At 36.7% G+C, this 21,883-nt stretch overlaps 1 protein-coding gene and 1 pseudogene across 2 annotated transcripts in view; both read right to left on the bottom strand.

The window, feature by feature from the left end:
• LOC135690282 (uncharacterized) overlaps nucleotides 1-11,881 on the bottom strand; it is a 34,133-nt gene extending 22,252 nt beyond the window's left edge. Inside the window, exons 1-6 of one of the 2 annotated variants that reach the window (XM_065207789.2) lie at nucleotides 11,769-11,881; nucleotides 9,561-9,653; nucleotides 5,886-5,972; nucleotides 4,545-4,649; nucleotides 3,389-3,481; nucleotides 1,472-1,503 (exon numbers count right to left, since the gene is read on the bottom strand). In XM_065207789.2, coding sequence (XP_065063861.2) covers nucleotides 1,472-1,503; nucleotides 3,389-3,481; nucleotides 4,545-4,649; nucleotides 5,886-5,972; nucleotides 9,561-9,653; nucleotides 11,769-11,783 — 425 coding nt within the window. In that variant the 5' untranslated portion in view covers nucleotides 11,784-11,881. The remainder of the gene's footprint in view (nucleotides 1-1,471; nucleotides 1,504-3,388; nucleotides 3,482-4,544; nucleotides 4,650-5,885; nucleotides 5,973-9,560; nucleotides 9,654-11,768) is intronic. The other variant, XM_065207791.2, reaches the window with a different exon arrangement.
• A 108-nt stretch (nucleotides 11,882-11,989) lies between these two features.
• Nucleotides 11,990-18,756, bottom strand: LOC148960628 (uncharacterized; annotated as a pseudogene).
• Between the last annotated feature and the right edge of the window lie 3,127 nt (nucleotides 18,757-21,883).

Raw genomic sequence — 21,883 nt, 5'->3', positions numbered from 1 at the left:
TGATACAGTTTTTTGACGGTACAAAATTTGAAAAATGCTTTGGAAAAAGCAAGCACTTTACAACACAATTTGTTTGGCTAACACATCTCAGAGCATAGAACGTCAGAAAAAGGTTCTGTGATGGCAAAATTGAAAATATATACTCAGTTGTGGACTAAAATAGGCCAATCAGAAAAACACAAGCACATAAGCAATATAGTTGCCCAATCAGTACTGCGTGTCTATAGGAAAATCACTGGAGCTCAAGAGAGAGAACGAACTCCTTCTGTCTCCACAATTGCGGCTTTACTGTTTGAATGTAGATCGATTCCAAAACTTTTATAATTTTTACGCTTCATGCTTGTTTGATGTTCTATGCTGTGAGGAGTGCCAGGCAAAGCTTTTAGTATGTTGCAAAAAGATGATACACGAAAAAAATACAGTTTAAACACATTTCAATATGGCTCTAGAACCTCTATAAAAATATTGGATGGTACGAGGGCGCATAAGGAAAAGAAAGACATGTACGAGAAGACAACGGATTTGAATAATGTAGACTGGGCAAGATTATAACTTTATGTATGACCTGTTTGTTTTCTTCAACAACTCAATAATTTAATACAAGGACCTTGGGGTTCTAGTGAAGTCTCAACGCGGATTGGAGAGAATTCACGATACCTTTGATTTCATATTCTTGGCGCAAAAGTTCGTTAGAATTCAATAAGAAAAACCTAAGAATTGATTGAGCAGTATCAGCTCTCTTTAATATTGTTGTTGTTGTTTTCGCTTTTAGAATGATGTATGGCCTAACCTGCACATGGTTATTCAAACCTTTTCAATATCCATGTTAATCGTAAATATGAAGGAATATACATTACTTGTGTTAATGTTAAAAGGTTTTTAGATGGTTTCCTTCTGGTCTTTAGTATTTTTAACAAAGTTCGAAATTTTGGGGAACGAAACTATAAAATCTAGGCCACGCCCTTTTACCGACAGAGAACGCCCTTTTATCAACAATGAACTCTAATTTTACCAATTGCAGAGACCAATGACTAACTTTCAGTTACATAAAGGCATTTTCAAAATATTAGAGCCACGTCACAAAAAATATTGTGCCAAAATATTACCCCTCTCTAAATATTTTCTCATCAAAAATAGATGAAATAGCTAAGTTTTCCTGCCGATAAGTAGGATGGAAATGTCCCCCCCCCCCTGTTGTAATAGGGTTTGAGTAGTGAAAGATCAACAGCGATAGGAAGAATATCATAAGCATAATTGACATAAATTAGTAATTAGGTTCCAGTCCTTTTACGCTGGCGCTGCCATTGCAGTCGGTAACCAACTGTGTTGAATTCGAAAACCGACCGTAAGTCGCAACTAGACCAATAAGCAGTGCAAACAGTTTAGCGTTTTGAAAATCTTGGTTTTAAAAATGAAAGGAAAGGCGAGATCAACAAGACATGTCGTATGAAAATAAAATATATTCACTCACTTAATAAGATTCCGGTTCTCACCCATGGGTGCCTAAAAAAGTAAAGAATCGTTTCTAACCTGCCAGTGCCTTATAAGGCCTGATATACGGACAGGGTAACGTGCTACTTTGTCTAAATAAATAAATAAACCGTACTAAAGCAAGGATACAGTACATCCTTGTCAATAAAAGCCTTCTAATTGACTCTAGAGTTTTGAATGAACGTATCCACCACTAGACAATCTTACAAAAAAGATCCACCCGTGACATCGTGACATTAATATCCGAAACATTCCCCCTCCCCCCTCCCCCGTTAATTTTTTGCAGCTTCACATATCACAAAACAGTACATAGAACGTGCTGCAAGGAAGTGCTCAGAGGACAAAAGAAAGGCTGAAAACAGTATCAAGAATTAAATATTTTCATTTTACAATTGTGTCATGCACTCCATCCTTCTGTATGAAGAGACCAGCGTCTTTTTAATATATTTTTTCGGAAAAATAGGGAAGGAATGCTATCCATTGCCCCCGTTTATCATTATTTAAAAGATTTTCAACTTACTCACATTTATAACAAACCCCTTGTCTATTCCGGAGTGTAAGAACCAATATAGGCGAGGAATAAAATTCACCCTCTTACATAGGTGTATAACGACATCTGGGCCAAGAGGGCTGCAACCCCCTTAATCTGGCAAACTTTATCGCTTTTCACGCTCAATTTGGGCAGTTGAATGTCAGTGAGACAATAATACCCGGGGGATCTATACTAAGACCCTCTAAACGCATAGCATTCGCTAAGCCTATGACCAAATGGGGGAGGGGGGGGTGTTAACTGTACCATTGTCAAAAAAGACTGATTTGACATCGCTTCTTAGCAGTTTAATTGGGAAGATTCTATATAAAATCTACAGTACAAGTACAAACAACATGGACTATTTTTCCGGATTAATAAGACGGTGGTAACATCTAAGACGTGGTCCTAAATTGAATTGGTTGATTAAGTTCGTTTTGTGCAAATTGAATTGAATTCGAGCTCAAAACGGCAATGATTCTTGTTTTTGTATGTATAATTTTGCCATCAAATAAATTACAATTTAAAATTAAGAAAAAGATCTAAGTACAGATATATAAAATTTACAGATAGAAGTTAAAAACGTAGACTAAAAACACCCCAGGTTAAAAATGGCAGGGATAGCATTAAAGGGCAATACGATCTTGTTTCCATAATGGTTCCTCCAGAGGTGTTATAAAAAAGAAATGTGTGCATGAAAAATTGATTTGTATCCAAAACTAGGAAAAAAGTAATTCTGGAAAAATGTTAACTAGCACCTTTTCGTTGGCTGAATTTGGATTTTTAATAAAATATGTAGGGGCTATCCTCCTGACTTTGTAGATCATCAAAGAATTTATCTTTGATCTTGTGTTTGAAACTATTGACGTTCTTTGCAGATTTTAGTTTTGACGGTAGATTGTTCCAAATTTTAGGACCAAGATATGAGAGGCAATTTTGCCCTTTGTTTTTCTTTCGGAAAGGTTGATTCAGTTTGTTTTTAGATCTTCGGGTGATTCTGTTCTGGCCAACTGGTAAGAACATCTCTGACATGTAGGGTGGGGCTGAATTATCAAAAAATTTGAAAACCTTTGCAGTCATACATTGTTCAAATCTCTCTTTCGTGGGGAGCCATTTGATATTTGTGAATTCCTTGATTCCTATATGTGCTCTGTTATTTAGATTCAAACAAAACCTGATACATTTATTTTGAGCTGTCTGAATTCTTTTGGTTAATCTTTTGCTTTTTGCTTTGGTGAATATAACAGGACGGTGGGTTGCAACATCAAGTCAAATAGGCAAATGTTTCTTTCTCTAGGTTCTCTCTCTGTTACTTCTCTTCGAGAATCAAGGTTAAAAACACGAGCCAGTAAAGTTTTATTGACATACCTGGTTATTCGATCCTACGACGCTGGCTCGATCTGTCCAAAAACGTTTGACGTACTGTAGGCCGTCAAGCCAATGAGCGTGTTCTTCGGCGCTCTATAAAGATAGTGCTTAAATTCAGTTCGTTAATTGGGAATCTACTATCATTGGCACCAGAGCCACATAATTTCAATGGGTAAACAGAAGGCCAGGCAGAGAAGGACCTAACTCTCAGACAGACGCCTCTCCGTTTCTCCACTCCTATCTTCTATCTTCGCTCTCAAATTTATGTGGCTCTGTTACCCAGGGTAGAAACCTACGTAGTTATGCTTTGAAAAACCCCTAATGGTATGCAAAACTCTATGCTTAAATGGGGACCTAACTAAGAGGGGGGGGGCTGAAATAAGGGAGGGCTTAACAAAGAGGGGAGCCTAGCCTATTAGCTAATTCGAGACCGAATTAAGATCGAGAGGAAAGATAATTTTGAAAGGGCGTATACTGCCACGAAATGGGGGCTAAATCTAAACAAGTTTTCCCATAAACACACCATTGTTTGAAAAAGATCATCATTGTAGCAGAGAGACAGCTTTACCCTGGAACACTCTTTCTTTCAGTCAGTCTATGTCCTATGTAGCGAAACAGATCAATTTTTTACCAATTTTCATTTTTCAAGGAAATCTCACTGCATAAGAAGTAGTTTGCTTCAGGGAATATTTTGATTGTATCACTCTACGAAAGGCAGAAAATTCTAAACTCATATCAAACAGAATAGTGGAAGTGGTGTAGGTAAGAAAATTCATAGGAGGAGCGAGCAACATAGATTTTCATACAAGAACCAAATAAAATTATTCATATCTTTTCATAGAATTGAACATAACATAACGAGATAAGAACTGAAATAAAAAATATTTTGATATACTCTGATATTCTTATGTTTATTCAGCGTTAAAATATTTCCTCTCAAAATGTAAAGCTTTGAAAAAAATAGACAACCATGTTAAATTTACGACAAGCTCAGAAGTTTTTCGACAAAATAGCATTTTAGCTTTAAATGAGTGCTTTTCGCCCCTCTGATCTTCTCCTTTATCTTCGTCACTTCACGGTACCGCTCTGTTTGACAGAATTGCCAACTGAACTTTTTTAAAAAAAAACTATACTACGTTTAACAACAACAGCATACCTTGGCTAGAAATGTGATGGTCTCATCAACAGAAACGATGTTAACTGCCCAATTTACAGAAAATCCCCGAGGTGCATGATCAGCAACGGTATCAAGTATATTGGCCTAAAAACGAGAAACAGCTGTAGCTTGCATCAACCGATACACTTTGAGGCAACCGTGCTCAGGGGTTCATGCCCCCACCCCTTTCTTACCAAACCCAGTGCTCACAGAGACCCCCTTTTCTTGCCTACAAGTGCTCCACACTTTTAAATGTTTTCTGCGTCTGCGCAAATTTATAACCATACAATCAAGTTTTATTTTGCTAATTTCGTTTTGCATATGCAAAAAGTTTTCTGAACATGACACAGGTTTTGAGACAGTCACCTTAAATCCCATACCGCAGTAAAAATATTTTCCGATGACAATACCTAGCGCATTCCCAATAAGAAAGTACCCCTTAAAGTCAGCCATGCCTACCACAAACCAGCAATGGTTGGAACCCTCTTAAATTCTAGGCATTCCAACCTTCAAGCAGGAGGAATGCCGTCTTTAAAAGGTAGGAGAGGGGTTATGCTTGAGACAACTTCTACATGCCACACCTGCGACCACACCCAATATACATTCATTATTGTTAAAGATACTCTGTTGTGTATGTGAAATCATTTATTTCACTGGCCCAAAAAGGTTTACAGAAAATTTGCCCGTGGATATTTTTATTTGGAAAATAAAGGTCTCTAATGCAGAATTTGTCCAACAAAACATCTGCTCAATTGTAACGAATTGTAACGAGCCCCAAGAATCTCTCTGACGATAAACGACCCACCCCCCTCCCCCCACCCTCCCAGTGGTACCCTGTCTTCACGCATTTTTTTCCATATCGCGCACGAAATGACGTCTTCAATTGCATTTTTCGTATAATGTTTTATCAGTAGCATATTGGGGAAATTCTCACCGGGGACGGTTTTCACAAGGTCTTGTTTCACAGTGGTGATAGTCTACGTTTTTATGAGAATGGCCCTTTCCTTAAACATGCCCTCTTTAGAGCTTTTAGAATAGCACAACATTTTCCCAAGTCTTATTTTATTTTTCGGCTTTTGCCCAAAGGTGCCTTTTTCTAAGATCCCAATAGCTTCAATTCAAAGGTGGTTTCGGTTTAAGGGGTTCAAGAGAAATTTCTATCAAGAAAATGTGGCGAACAGAAAACTATCTGAATGCAAAAAATTCTTCTATTGTGTCTTATCACTGATGCATTAAGTTTCTATTGAAGGACCACGCACGAAGGAAGTGATTTTGAAATGCAAATCTAAAACCAAACTATTAATTCGATTTTTTTTAAAAGAGCAAAAATAAAAAACTAACCTCTGTGAGTTTGATTGAGAGTAAACTGGCCAAGTCCTTCTTAAATTTTTCTTCACTTTCAAATATGGATAAGGTGTCCTGAATAACCTGGGAAATAAAACAAGTAATTTGAAAGATTCAGTAGCAACCTTAATAGTTCTGTGTTACTGGAGGGAGACAAGCAGGGAATATTCTAAGGTGCAGTGATGACCAATTTTTGCAGTGAAAAATGGAAAATGTGCAGCCATCAATTTGAATTCGTGCAGTGATAAAATTCTCAAAAAATTTTTAACTATAATCTTTTATCTAAAATTATTTGTCTATTATATTATCAGTTGATTATATACATTTTTTACTGTAAAAAAACATTTCAATATCAGGTATTTTTAATTTCTTCGTACATTCATAACAAACATTTGAATTATTCAAAATTGAGTTGATATTAACGTAGGACAAGATGTTGTAGCAGTAATTCTATTAAATTTTATTGTCATGTTAATGTTGTAATTAGGTTAGCGGCCTAAATACCTTTTTAATAAAAAAATTTATAATTATGATTTTAAAAACAACCACTAACTAAACGAAAAATACACTTTGTTTAACGAAAAATATTTCAACATTCAAAAATTCAGGGGGCAACGGATGCATGAGCGTTTCTACCACTGGTCGCAAAACTTAGCAATTCCCTTAATTTATCCCTTGCTTTTTGATTGACACACAATTTGTCATGAATTGTTGCAAAACAATGGCACCCTCTGCTGTCATACCCGAGAAAAGCATCATTTCGGTAACAATTAGGTCACGTGGTGGTTCTTGCCTGCAGGAAAGTGGTGCTAGTCTAACCTTTGCAATTTTTTGAAAAATTTGTTGTTTTCAAGGTAAATTTTTTACAGCTTAGGCCTGGTTCAAACGTCGCGCTTCTCATGTGCCGAACCAAATATTTGAGATTGTGCGCCTTAACCAAGATACTTCATGTAACAATCCCAAAAGCCATTTGGCGCGACATGATTCAGTTCGACGTTTTTTAAATAATTAAAGGGGTCTGGGTACTTAGAGGGGTATTAAGAAAGTGAATGAGGACATAGAAAAGAGTCTATGCGATACCGTAACTCCTCGAATTAGCCCCCTGGGGGCTTATTTATTTTTTATATTTTTGGATGGGGGCTTATTCAAGGGGTGGGGGGGCTTATACGAGGTGGGCCCTAAAAAATTATTGCAGATATTATTAAAAGTCCTCGTTTATTTAAGTAGGAATTTCTTTATGAGAATTTAATAAATTATTACCAAAAGTATGAATTTGTTGTGGTAATTCAATAAAACGCCACAGGCAATCTCAGATGGCAAAAATCATCAAACGGAGGGGTCCAGTTCGAGAATTTACAGTAGCAGTGGGGGCTTATTTGAGGGGGGGGGCTTATTGGAAATTTGTAGTTCTAGGGTGGGGGCTTATTAAAGGGGAGCTTTTTTGAGGGGGGCCTTTTTCGAGAGGGGCATTTTTGAAGGGGGGAATATTTTAGGGGGTGGGGGCAATTCGAGGATTTACGGTATGCGAATTGTTTTTAAATTTAGGGTATTAGATTTTTGTCGGAAATCAAAACAACCATATCTGCAAAACACACCCACCGAAATCATTGCACAAGTGCCTGTTGTGAAATTGCTAATAAATGTAGTTTATTATTTTGTATGTTGGTGAGTAATGACCAAAAATTTTAAATCCTTAAATGATGTCAAAGTGTGCATTTGTGCAATGATGAGAATTCTATAGAACATTGTCTGGAGCCAAGGACAAGTGTACCCTTTTAAATCACAAAACACTTGTCTTTTTAGATACACCCACTATAATTTGGCCACTGCTAAGATCCTTGTTACCAATATTTTGCCTGTGAGAACCATGCATTGTCCACAGACAATGGCCCTGTTCAAACCTACTTGCATATTTGGTGTAAACATTGCGTGTAGGTAATTTGGATGATAAAATACAAAATAATCAGATACATATATTATAATCCCGACCATCAAAAAGGGGTTAGGAAATAGTCTGACTCAGCAATTTCTGACATATCCAGGGTAAGACTTACAGTCCAAATCATTCTCTTGAACAAGAAAATAAATACAGTTGGAATTTCAAATCAACTAAGAGAAAACTGAGAAAAAAAAGAAAGTCTAACTTAGAGAAAGTTTGAATCAACTGGGGTATGAACAACAAAAAATGCTCATTAAATGTGTGTGTCTAAAAATGTTGAACTTTTTTCTTGACACAAAATAGCTTTGCAAAAACTTGACATTTTTCTAAAATTATCTTCAAAAGATAAAATGATGCACATTAAGTACCCATCAAAGATGCAAACTGGGGTGATTGAATTATACGTAATAAAATAAAACTGGTGTGCCACCAAACGTCTAGAAAAATCTATCTTTAATCTTTGGCAAAATTACACTTTTGTATAACTAACAGTGTTAATGAAAAGTGACATCAGCTGGTAGTAAAAACTGGGAGTATTACAAACACAAATATTCTTTTAAAAGAGATGAGGCACAATACTTTGATAAAAAGATACATTGGTAAAAAATCCCACCGAAAAGAATTATTTTCTATTTTAAGACAGATCATATATTTTAATCTAACAATGAAGAGGTTGTGTTTGCTTATCAGAATAGATTAGAATGTAGAGACCACAAAGCTTGGGCAGATCATGAAAAAGGACTGTTATCAAAATTTAGATGTTTTTTGTCAAATTTGAGAATGAAAATAAATCTGTATGATAATAAAGTAATATCAAAGCTTGAGATTTTGACAGACGTGCAGTTTAAAAAGATGATATCATAAAATATCATAAAAATATTAGAAAATCATAAAAATATAAGCAAAAATATCATAAAATTGGAACAAAAAAAGCAATGAAGCTTGCTTTGTTATGGCAGATTATTATCTTTCATAGATCTGGTGTGACAGATTAATTGCTGAAATTGAAATGTAACTCACTTGAATCACATATAGATGACTTTTGCAACTGAAATATGTTAATAAAATGTTTAGAAATCAGTTTGTTTTGGATCCTAATATTTTCCTTTCCCCTGGAACTTGTCCAATGACAAGGAACTCAAAGTCATTCAAGATCTTGCCCAAATTTAGGAGGGTTGATGCTGTAAGGTTTTCTTTTTTTACTCATATCATTCTGGTATGGTCAGTATCAAACAGCCTGCCAAATAATACTGTGACACAGACAAATCCTGTTTCCTTTTACAGTCTTTGTCAAAACCACCCCAGTAAATTTTAACATTGTTGTTGACATTGTAGTTGAGAAGCTGACATTGCAGACACTTGCTTCAACCCAAACAGGTTGCTTTATGTATGTTTGATGATGATCAACATCAGAGTTAGAAAAAGTATCGGAACCTGGGATCGTAGTTCCTAGAAATTTTTCTAGATGAAAATGTTAGCAGAAAGTTTCACAGAAAATTTTTGTAAGTAAATATAAGAAAAGTAAATGTAAAAATATTGTGACATATGTTAAGTCAAATAAGCAGATGATACACCAACTAAGTATAGAGATGTAGGCACAAACAGAAAGTTTATTTGTCTACCCCCTAAATCTTGCAGAAAGTTTTGAGCCAGATTCTTTGGTTCCCAGAAAGAAAAAATTTTTTTCCACCTCTGATCAGCATCATGCCATTAAAAACTAGATGATGTCATACCCTAATGTATCTCTGTTTCCAGCCTTGCTTCTTTGCACCTTTGGTGTATATCTGAATTTTAAACTCCCCTTCAAGATGTGGTGGTGGCCTGCCCTGAAATGTTGAAAGATGGTTAAAAGCATTTATGAAATGATTGTTGATGTTGATAAATTCCTATATCAATTCTTTGCAAGTTCTTTTATATCTTGTTTAACATGCAGAAAATACAGAGCCAGCAATAGACAATGTTGTGTGACTGTTGTGTCTTGATGAATTCACTGATTGACGGATCAGATCACAATACAGGGCAATGCACATTAAACGAGGGGATGCTACAAAAGTGTTGTTGATTATGTTACTGTGATGTAGAGACAATTGATGGTGTTAATGATTATGATGCAATCAATGAATTGAATACGTTCAACAATGGTTACTACACATTTCTCTTGACTAAAGCATTTTCTTGTGATATTTCTATGAAAGGGGGCATCTATGGAATGAAGCTTACAACGGCAATGTTACATCAACATTGATTGGGGTGCTAGATGATTTAGACAGGTTATCATGTTAATTATGTTAATAACTATCCTGAACAGAGTTAATTATGCATGATGTAATTAAGGTTAATAATTTAGTAGATTTTGGTAATAATTAGGGATAATCTTCATTAGCCAGACCCCTCTACTTCTCCAGTTGTTTAGTAAGGATTTGGCTTCAGGTTGCATTTGGGGGAAGGAAGTTCTGTAAAGAAGATTTGCATGTACACAAAATCCATTACATCATAGTATAAAATGTAAAATAAAGTAAAAAACAAGAAAAACATAATATACAATAAATACAAAAATGAAGCCAGAATTCATCTGGACATAAAGATAACAAATATCTTAGATAAAATTATGGAAACATGCTTAGAAGTTTTCAAGTGACACAGGGTTTGTAAGTACATTTTGTGAGTACATTTTATACTTTTGCAAAACATAAAATTATGTTTGCACCAAATAGTTTTTTGCATTAAATAGTTATTGAGTGTCAGTATTAAACATTAAATATACATAAACAATCATTTGAGTAAATAAAGAAACAAAGAAAAACAGAAAACATTCAAAATTTAAGTAATACTAGTACAAAGTTTTTAAATTTACTATCACAATATTGTACTATCACAAAGTTTTTAAATATTTTTAAAAGTTATGTCCATATAACCTTTGAATAAGATATTTCAGTTGCATAAAAAGTTATCACTTTGGGGGAGTTAGATCAACGTGTACTTCTACAGAATATCTTGTCTATTCTATTTGAAGACAATAATTGTATCTAAGTAATGGTTAATTTATAAACTTTATCAACACACAAAGGTGTCAACTTTAAAATTTCTTAATAGTAGCAACAAATTAAGAAAGAATTGAATTTTGAAATCCCATAAACTCCAAAATCCCATAAAACTTCGTCAATATGACTGGATGGTTGGCAATTTCACAAAGCATTTGAAAACAAAAGAATCAATGACAAGGGCTAAAAGGGCGCTCTACTGGAAATTTTTTTAGCATGAAAGATCATATACAAGAGCCGAAATGTAAAAAGGAACGTAGTAATAATTAAGAAACTTATAAGAAACAAAGAGAATTGAGGTTTCCTAAAGGGTTAAGGGACTGGAGTACTCCATGTCGACCTTTGCTTCTTACAAAAATTGAGTGCAAAGGTTTGGGAGCAATATCATTGGTTAGGAGTGGTATTATCGTAATATGGAAAACCAAAACATTGGGGATCGCCAGTTCTCGAAGTCTCGGAACTGATCGAAAAAATAATATCAACACAGGGAAATTCTCCTGTTTATAGTCAGAACAGAAAAATTATCGCAGTCTCTTTTGATTATACTTGAGCTTAGAAACCAAAAACTGATACTAAGATGATCCCAAACGGCCTACAAAAACATCTCTGGTGTTCGGCGCGATGAAAGACTAGTTCTCGTGGCCGTATCAAGATCGTATATCTGGAACATCATCCTGATTTTGTAAAAACGCCTTACAATAAATCATCGTATTAAGCAATTTTATTTCTTTGTTGTGTTGTCAAGCTTTTCCTCGTCCAGACAGGGGGAAATTTTGCTGCAAATGGAACAGTTTACAGCGATGAAAGACTAAAATATACGAATTTGCCCCAAAAGAGGAAACAAACAGACAAGGAAACTTGTCATGAAGGAAACGATAAGAAGATATTTTTCAGACTTACCAAGCTAAAATCCATTCTTCCGCGAAATTGATCCCATAAAGAATATATGACGTTTACCGATCAGCTTGTTGGGGAAATGAACTTCCGCTTTCTATTCTTAGATATTGTTATAGAAACGAGATTGCGAAATTGTTTAAAGAGAGGCTGGCTGGAGCGGTGTCATGAACGCGATTTACCAAATAACCGATTGAAATGAAGGGTATTTGGAATTCTACCGATCTGCGAATTCAAGAAGGAGAGACAACATGAGATAGCGCGCAGGCGTGTGACAATCACTGTTTAAAGAAAACTGACGAAGGTCAGAAAACCAACCTCGTCATATAATGCTAAATGTTAAAAGCTACATCAAGAAGGGCGGGAAAAAGGGAGCGGCATGTTGTCTCCTTCTGGCTCCTTCTTGAATTCGCAGATCGGTAGAATTCCAAATACCCTTCATTTCAATCGGTTATTTGGTAATTCTACCTCACTGCTACTTCTGCGAAGGAGCAGCCAACATGACACTTCAAAGTCTGGCCGTGTCAGTTTGTCCCTACCCTGGGTACCAGACTCACTAAATATGAGTGAGTCTGGTACCCAGGGTAGTTTGTCCCATGAACTCATAAAAACAAAAGGCACATTGTATCGGAATAGAACAGAACATCACTAAACTTAACATTATAAAATGTAACCAAACTCAGTAATATTTTTAAAAATACGTTTTTTAAAAATATTTTTTTAAAAAGTAATATTTTTAAAAATAATTTTTAAAAGTCTGGATTATGTCCATAGTTTTCAAGAATTATACCGCTTAGCTCGATTTCTCCAGTCGGTACGTTGGTCCCTATGATGTCCTTTGAATAATATTTTGTAAAAGTAGATGATCTTTTCCAACAACCATGTTTTAAAATCTCGTTTAATGGGGCTCCTATTGCTTTTGCTTTGCTAGCAGCTGCTGCCCTGCAACTGTGAGCTTTGTATACGTTTACATCAATTCCTGCGTTAGATAATTATTTTTTTATCCCTCTACCAACAGTATCTGAAGATGCTTCTTTATGTGGCTTTCCGTGTGTTATAAGCAGTTTATGAGTGTTCTTATAAGCGAGTAGTTTCCTTCGCTTTAAATATTCTTCTGCACATAGTTTAGTATTTTCCATAAATCTTTTGTAAGATATGCATGCCAGTGGTTTGCTTGGTTTTGAATTTTTGAATGTTTTGTTGGGAAGCAGAAGGAGTTTATCTTCAGTGATTTTAACATTCTCAATTTTCATAGCCACTATGGCTTGCTTCCTTCTGCCCCCAAGAATCATTAACAGCATTACAAATTTCATTGTCAACTCTATAAGTGTGAGCTCCCTATTTTGTCTGCTTTTGTGTAGTAGTCCAACACTGTGCTTATGTCCCATATGTTGGGATATTTGGCTGTAGGTGGGTGCAAATTATATATGCCCTTTACAAATCTCGAGATTAATGGGTGTTGTGCTAATATATTTTGTCCTTCAAGAGTGTAGGCTGCAGACAAGGCTGATCTAGCCAACAGATGAGCTTAGGGGGTGCTCTCTCCTGGATTAGTCTACCTACTGAGAGAGCTCCTCCTTAAGAAATTCCTCTCCATACGAAATTCTATGTACTCTTATTGTAAAATTTGTCCTTTTTTGTCATCTGTTGTTATTTGTTATTCTAGTTAATTGTATGTATTTTAGAAAGATTTTTGTATGTAGTGGAGTTTTAAAATTAAACTGAACTGAACTGAAAAAAACAAATGTCACTCTATCGACATCCTTGATCATAAAGATGCATTGAAAATTCAAGCATCAGGCTGAAGGTTAATACTTTCATCCTTTTGACGACAAAATAGTTCCCACCGTTTGAGTGTCGAGTATTATTTTTGCATTGTTGTTGATCTCCATGACTTGAGGATGATGTTCTCATTTTTTGTTGGACTGTGCCGAGCTATGTGTGCCAGAAGGTGGTCCAGTAGGGCCAAAAAGTGCCAAAATCGCTTTTTGGTCCATAACTTTTGAACCACAAACGTGAAAAATATGGGACATGGTGCAAATTGAAGGTCTCGGTACCGGTAACAACTGACAGGAAGTTGGGCGTGGTAGGGCGTGGCACCTACATCACAGTGACGTCAGAAGGGGGCAAAAAGTACCACTGTTCTCATTACCTTCCAAGGATTTCCGGAGATAAGCATGGCAACTTTGTGAAGTTTTGGAAGTAGTGGGTGAGTCTTGTTGTTTAGAAGGGACAAAAGATTCTTCCGCTTGGGTAGTAGTACTGGAGCATGAATGATGTGCTCCCCTAGTTGTGGGAACCAGTACTGTGTTGGCCACAGCGGAATAATTATGATCCCAGTCGCTCCATCTTGAATAATTTTCTGATCACTGACCCAATGATACTGAAAGGTGAAAAGCATAGAACTTAAGTTTTGACCAAGATACAGTAAATGCATTAATAGCTATGCAACCTGGATCTGGTTTCCAGGAAATGTATTTTTGAGCTTGGTTATTTATCCAAGATGCAAACAGGTCAATTTCAGGTGAGAATGTTAAAGGTAATGTGTCCAGCTAAAGCAAGTAACTCTGCGGGGGTTTTTAGAAACATGTGATTTTTCATGTCATCGCCCCAGCCATTACGGTCATTCTGTTTATCTGCTGGGAGGTTAGCTTTTCATGTGAGAAGTTTTGCATCGCAAGAATACTAACCAATCACAAGCCGTTATTTTGATGGGTGGCTTGACAAGTTGGGCATACGCAGTCCTTTTATATGGACACATTACCTTTAATATTTTACAAATTTGTTTGTAAACAGTTGGGCACAGTTTCCACTCTGTGTTATCATTTAACTGACGAGACATTCTGTCTGCGACTAGGTTAGTTTTCCCTGGAATATGGGCTGCAGAGATCCACATATTTCTGTCAATGCATCCCCATATCAATTTTGCAACATCATTGCATTTTCTAGACTTATACCACCCATATTATTAATATATGAAACAGCAGTCATATTATCACATAGGATTCTTATGTGTTTTATTTTGGTTATTGTCCTTGTATAGGATTTTATAGCTAGCAACATAGCCAGCATTTCTAGGTAATTAATGCTGTGTCCATCAGTGTAGTCCCATCTTCCCCCACTTGGGGTGTTGTGGTCTGTTGCCCCCCAGCCCTCTAAACTTCCATCAGTTTCCAATTGGAGATCAGTTTCTGGCTGCTAAATGGGCAGGTGATGTTTTCCTACATCATTTATCCACCAATTTAACTCTACAATAACATCTTCTGGTATCAACACGAGTTTAGCATTCAAGTACCCCTTGGCTTTTTTAAGTTCAGAAATTTTGAATTTCTCTGTAGTTCTATAGTGTAGCTTACCATAGGGTGTAGCAGGAGTGACTGAAATAATTGTGCCCAGAACTAATGCAAGATCTCTTAATGTGTTTTTGTTATCACTTATGTGATGTGATTTCTTAACTTGTCAATAACTGCACCTGCTTTTTGTGGAGAAATTGAAATAGTCATATTCAGGGCCGTCGCTAATCACTTCCACTTAGGGGGGTGCCAGTCACAAATTTGCCGATTAAATAGGGCGTGGCCTAAAGTATTTCAATATTTTGGTGTGGTATTTTGACGCAATTGATTTTTTTTATCAAAGAGTATGTTCTCGTTAGTCAATCATCGCTTCAATTTTAGAGTGACTGTGGGTACTTAGTTTGCATGAGTAGATATTACTAATAGGATCGCCAAGAGGTTTCGAAGGCATGAAGGAAACCCGAAAGACTGCGAGCGGAGCGAGCAGAAATTTTTTGCGACCACGCCTTTTAGATTGTCTTAAAATGCATTTCAGAATATTTTTTTTAGTCACTTCTAGCAATCGTTTAAAACTTCTAACTATTTCCTCTTCTATGTTTCATTGATTTCATTCTTAAAATGAAGTTCATTACTACTTGAGGCCCCACCAACCTCAAGGCCCTGAGGCACTTTGCCCCATTGCTCCCCTCGGCAGCCCTGCTTACAGTGGCTTCCAGTACTTCCAGGATCAACGTTTAGAGTTTTTCAATAAACTTTGACCCTTCCCTAAACCCCAAACTTTAGGTAGAAAATTAGGTCGCCCTGGATATTGGACATTATATTCTAGACTCCGGCTGCCGACAAAGAGTCATTTGAAATTTTTGGTGGACATTTACCCCTCCTAGGTGGGTGCCGCACCTAGGCCCTTATCATATTTCTGGAATTCAATATGAATCCCAGAAACTCGATAACCTGTGTTGCCAAGGCTTCTATGTAGATTCACAGTGTCCTCAATATTTGCACAGCATTGCTCATAGCTGTCACTTTGCAAGTAAGTACCATCAACATAGACTATGGATGAGTGCCCCCTGCTTCTTAAGTAGCTAAATGGAGGATTGAGAATTTTTGTAAATATTCTCATTGCATATTTGTAGCCATTAGGCATACAGAGGAATGTGAAACATGCTTACCATACATAAATTTAAGGAATTTCTGGTGTGTAGGATATACAGGGATCGTGTAGAGAGCATTTTTAAGATCCACACTAGCCATATAGACATTGGGTTTTATAAGATTCAGAACACTTGTCAAAGTTTCCATTTTAAAATGAAGATGTTCGACATGACTATTTAGCTCTTTGAGATTCAAGATCAATCTAATGGAGCCATCCTTTTTTGGTCTAGCGAATATTGGGGAGATAAAATCACCAGGGTCTTTTTCACATTTAACAGTTACCATTTTTAATAGAAGTTTATCTATTTCATGCTTAATTCCCTCCATTTTTCCAGCAGCCAAGTGGCCATGCTGATATGTTTCAGGGATAGGATGGTCACAAATTCAATTTTGAGCCCACTGTGAACAGTATCAAGCAAAAATGTGTCCCTAGTGAGTTTTTCCCAAGCGTTTAGGCAACTGCTAATATGCCCTGCTTGAACTGTATCAACCTCATGTTGTAACCTGTTCATATATTTATTATCTAGCAACAGCTGATCAGTAAAGAGACTAACATCATGTGTGTGTTTTATTGTTGGGCAGGTTTGCTCTGGTATCCTCGGTTATTGCCTCTGGCTGGCCTGCCCTGTCTGTATGCGCCTCTTTTTCAATAGACAGGGCTCCTTTGGGGAGGCAGGGCTCCTTGTTAGTTGTGGACATGGTTTGCAATCTCTTATTTAGATCATCTCCATCGATCATTTTTGAACCTGAAGGTACATTATGCACTAGTTGTTGGTACATGTTTGGGAACTCATCTTTCATCGACTCGCGTCGAGATTGGCTTATCTCTTGTTGTAGGCTGCCTAGAAGTGCAAGAGGGTCAGTAGCCATTATGCTTATGTTGTCAATCTCAGACCCAGAGGCATTCTGGCCTTTGTAAGTCAGCAGTTCATTAGTTATAAAGCTCTGTGCAGCAGCAATTTTAAAAAAAAATTTTTTTGAATTCCTTGGAAATTTAAATCAATTGTCCTGGACTCTGTTTCCAGATTATTGGCCCAGATTTCAGGATTGACTTTTTGAAAAACTGGCTGTCAGTTAGATTTTTCAGGTGTCTTGTATTTTTCAAGTTTTTTATTTAACTTTTCTTTGGGAACTTTTTTGCAAAAAAGTTCATTTATTATTTTGGCCAGCTTTTCACTAATTTGTTCGCTGAATGCCTCATCTTGTCCCAACTCTTCAGCTATTGTGTCTAGTAATGGGTCTGGGGGTTGTCCCCTACCACAGGACCCACAAGTAGTTTTTCTACGTCTTTGTCGAGGTCATCTTGCTCTGGAAGACTAATGACATCATCGAAATCCTATTCAGGAGTATTTGGGGGGGTCGCTATCTGGCCGAGCCCTAACGACTTTAATGGAAAGACCTAGACAGTCATCATCCACTTCACCCTAGGTCTATTTGGTCTGACAGGGTTCGTTTTCTAGTTGATTTATTGCTGTTTTGCATAAATACAGCAAGAACACCTGTAAGCTTTTGTATAGATGCTTCAAATTTATCAGAGAACTGTTTAATTTTTTCATTTTGGCTACGCTCAAGCCTCATGAGCATGTTTGCATATTCCGTGTCCTCACCAGCCTTGCTGGTAGTTGGAATAGTAACTTCAATCTGTGCAGGTGGAGAGTCTTGCTCCATCCTGCACGCTAGGTAATAGAGTTTCCGCCGATGTAACTATAAGCAATCGATAAAATAAAGGAATACTTCCCTGTCCTTTAGTTCTTCAACCAGCTCTTGTCACGGCGTGCTTGTAAGTGATTGTCACGCGCCTGCGCGCTATCTCATGTTGGCTGCTCCTTCGCAGAAGTAGCAGTGAGGTAGAATGTACCTTGAACGGTTATGTCCACTGATCTAGAGAAAAGACTGGATCGAGCAACCTATTGTTCGACGGCCACAGCTTTTGAGGCAACGGAATTCTATTAGGCGCCATTTCAACTGTGACTCAAATTTCGCGGGAGATCCAAATCTGTTATGGAAAACTATGGCTAATCGTGGAACACAATGTTGCGCTTTTGGTCGTAACAAGAGAAGAAAGCGGGAAATAAACGCCGAATCATTAAGAAGGGATAGCGATGAAAGTTCAGATGAAGAATTCGAAATAAAACAAAAATTAACTGAATACTTACGTATGAAGGGTAATTCTCATTCCATGACCTGTGGATGCAAGCAAGCAGACAATGTGCCACTCCCTTCCCTCCCCACATTTACATTTTCTCTCCCCCAAAAATTTTTCAAATTTCTCTCTCTCAAATCTTTCAAAAGTGAGTTCTCTGCGGGTGCACCTCTCCCACGTGTTCCTTTGCTACCACGTGTTCCTTTGTTACAGCCTTGGGAAGGTCTGCTCTGATAACTGCATCAATGTAAAGCATATCTTCTTCTATGGATTTCTTTGCTACTGTACACAAAGCAGCTAAGACAATTGGATTCCAGGAAAGATAATGGGCTGGGTTTGTCTCCCCTGGCTCGTGAATTATGGTGTAGCTATAATCTTGCAGCTTTAACTGTCTTGCAGAATCCATGCTGGAAGTTCTGCCTTGTACTGGTTATACAGTGGTAACAGAGGTTGTGGTCTGTGCTTACAATGAATTGTTGAAGGCCATGTAGATATATATGATTTCTCTGCATGCCAAATGCTACTGCAGTAATTTCAATTTCAATTTGCGAGTAGCCACTCTCAGTGTTCGTTGTCGCTCTACTGTTATATCTCATTACTTTGAATTATTGTTTTTGGGGCTCCATTTGTGTCAACATGCTAGAAAGGCCATATTTGGAGCCATCTACAATGAGCTTTGTTTCTCTTGTTGGGTCAAAGTATGCCATGACAGTATCTTGTGAGAGAGCATATTTAATTGTTTAAAAGGCCTGTTGACAATCATTGGTCCAATTGAAGGTAGCATCGTTCTAGTGAGCAACCTCTTGGGGTTGTAAGAGCAGAAAAGTTAGGAATAAAATGTGCACTGAAATTTGCCATTCCCAAGAAGGAACAATTTTCAGCTTCAGATACAGCTGGTTTGGCATCTTCTAAAGCCTGTGTGGGAAAGTAGCTGCTAGCCCCTGACAGATACAGTACGATATGACATGGTACAATACAATACGATACGATAGATTACAATAGGATCGATACGATATGCAATACGTTACCATATGTGGGAAAAAGTGGCCGCTAGCCCTCGCCCTTGCTTTCTTCTTGACCTTTCCTCTTTATTTACATACTATCTTTCATTGAGTTGAATTTTTAGTATGATTTTGATTGAAAGTGATTGCTTCATGGTTTTTAATCGAACATGATCCAGGAGTGAAAGTATCATGAAATATGAACAGAGTTCAATCAAAGCAAATTCAAGGAATTGAAGCCACTCAAGGAATAGAAGCAAATTCAAGGAATAGAAGCAAATTGAAGGAATCAAAGCAAATTCAAGGAATCAAAGCAAATTCAAGGAATCGAAGCAAATTCAAGGAATCGAAGCAAATTGAAGGAATCAAAGCAAATTCAAGGAATCGAAGCAAATTCAAAGAATCGAAGCAAATTGAAGGAATCAAAGCAAATTCAAGGAATCCAAGCAAATTGAAGGAATCCAAGCAAATTGAAGGAATCCAAGCGAATTCAAAGAATCGAAGCAAATTGAAGGAATCAAAGCAAATTGAAGGAATCGAAGCAAATTGAAGGAATCAAAGCAAATTGAAGGAATCAAAGCAATTTCAAGGAATCGAAGGAAATTAAGGGAATCGAAGCAAATTCAAGGAATCAAAGCAAATTGAAGGAGTCGAAGTAAATTCAAGGAATCGAAGGAAATTAAGGGAATCGAAGCAAATTCAAGGAATCGAAGCAAATTCAAGGAATCGAAGCAAATTGAAGGAATCAAAGCAAATTCAAGGAATCAAAGCAAATTCAAGGAATCGAAGCAAATTCAAGGAATCGAAGCAAATTGAAGGAATCAAAGCAAATTCAAGGAATCAAAGCAAATTCAAGGAATCGAAGCAAATTCAAAGAATCGAAGCAAATTGAAGGAATCAAAGCAAATTCAAGGAATCCAAGCAAATTGAAGGAATCCAAGCAAATTGAAGGAATCCAAGCGAATTCAAAGAATCGAAGCAAATTGAAGGAATCAAAGCAAATTGAAGGAATCGAAGCAAATTCAAAGAATCGAAGCAAATTCAAGGAATCAAAGCAAATTGAAGGAATCGAAGCAAATTGAAGGAATCAAAGGAAATTCAAGGAATCGAAGCAAATTCAAGGAATCAAAGGAAATTCAAGGAATCGAAGCAAATTCAAGGAATCAAAGCAAATTCAAGGAATCCAAACAAATTCAAGGAATCGAAGCAAATTGAAGGAATCAAAGCAAATTGAAGGAATCAAAGCAATTTCAAGGAATCAAAGCAAATTCAAGGAATCGAAGCAAATTCAAGGAATCGAAGCAAATTCAAGGAATCCAAGCAAATTGAAGGAATCCAAGCAAATTGAAGGAATCCAAGCGAATTCAAAGAATCGAAGCAAATTGAAGGAATCAAAGCAAATTGAAGGAATCGAAGCAAATTCAAAGAATCGAAGCAAATTCAAGGAATCAAAGCAAATTGAAGGAATCGAAGCAAATTGAAGGAATCAAAGGAAATTCAAGGAATCGAAGCAAATTCAAGGAATCGAAGCAAATTAAAGGAATCGAAGCAAATTCAAAGAATCGAAGCAAATTGAAGGAATCAAAGCAAATTCAAGGAATCAAAGCAAATTCAAAGAATCGCAGCAAATTCAAGGAATCGAAGCAAATTGAAGGAATCCAAGCGAATTCAAAGAATCGAAGCAAATTGAAGGAATCAAAGCAAATTGAAGGAATCGAAGCAAATTCAAAGAATCGAAGCAAATTCAAGGAATCGAAGCAAATTGAAGGAATCAAAGGAAATTCAAGGAATCAAAGCAAATTCAAGGAATCGAAGCAAATTCAAGGAATCGAAGCAAATTGAAGGAATCAAAGCAAATTGAAGGAATCGAAGCAAATTGAAGGAATCAAAGCAATTTCAAGGAATCAAAGCAAATTCAAGGAATCAAAGCAAATTGAAGGAATCAAAGCAAATTGAAGGAATCGAAGCAAATTCAAAGAATCGAAGCAAACTCAAGGAATCAAAGCAAATTGAAGGAATCGAAGCAAATTGAAGGAATCAAAGGAAATTCAAGGAATCGAAGCAAATTCAAGGAATCAAAGGAAATTCAAGGAATCGAAGCAAATTCAAGGAAATCAAAGCAAATTCAAGGAATCCAAACAAATTCAAGGAATCGAAGCAAATTGAAGGAATCAAAGCAAATTGAAGGAATCAAAGCAATTTCAAGGAATCAAAGCAAATTCAAGGAATCGAAGCAAATTCAAGGAATCGAAGCAAATTCAAGGAATCCAAGCAAATTGAAGGAATCCAAGCAAATTGAAGGAATCCAAGCGAATTCAAAGAATCGAAGCAAATTGAAGGAATCAAAGCAAATTGAAGGAATCGAAGCAAATTCAAAGAATCGAAGCAAATTCAAGGAATCAAAGCAAATTGAAGGAATCGAAGCAAATTGAAGGAATCAAAGGAAATTCAAGGAATCAAAGCAAATTCAAGGAATCGAAGCAAATTCAAGGAATCGAAGCAAATTGAAGGAATCAAAGCAAATTGAAGGAA

The sequence above is a fragment of the Rhopilema esculentum genome, chromosome 1, assembly GCF_057945365.1.
Source record: "Rhopilema esculentum isolate cy_ngs chromosome 1, ASM5794536v1, whole genome shotgun sequence".
NCBI lineage: Eukaryota > Metazoa > Cnidaria > Scyphozoa > Rhizostomeae > Rhizostomatidae > Rhopilema > Rhopilema esculentum.
Note: the sequence above shows the minus strand (reverse complement) of the source record. Positions and strands in the feature narration are given on the sequence as shown.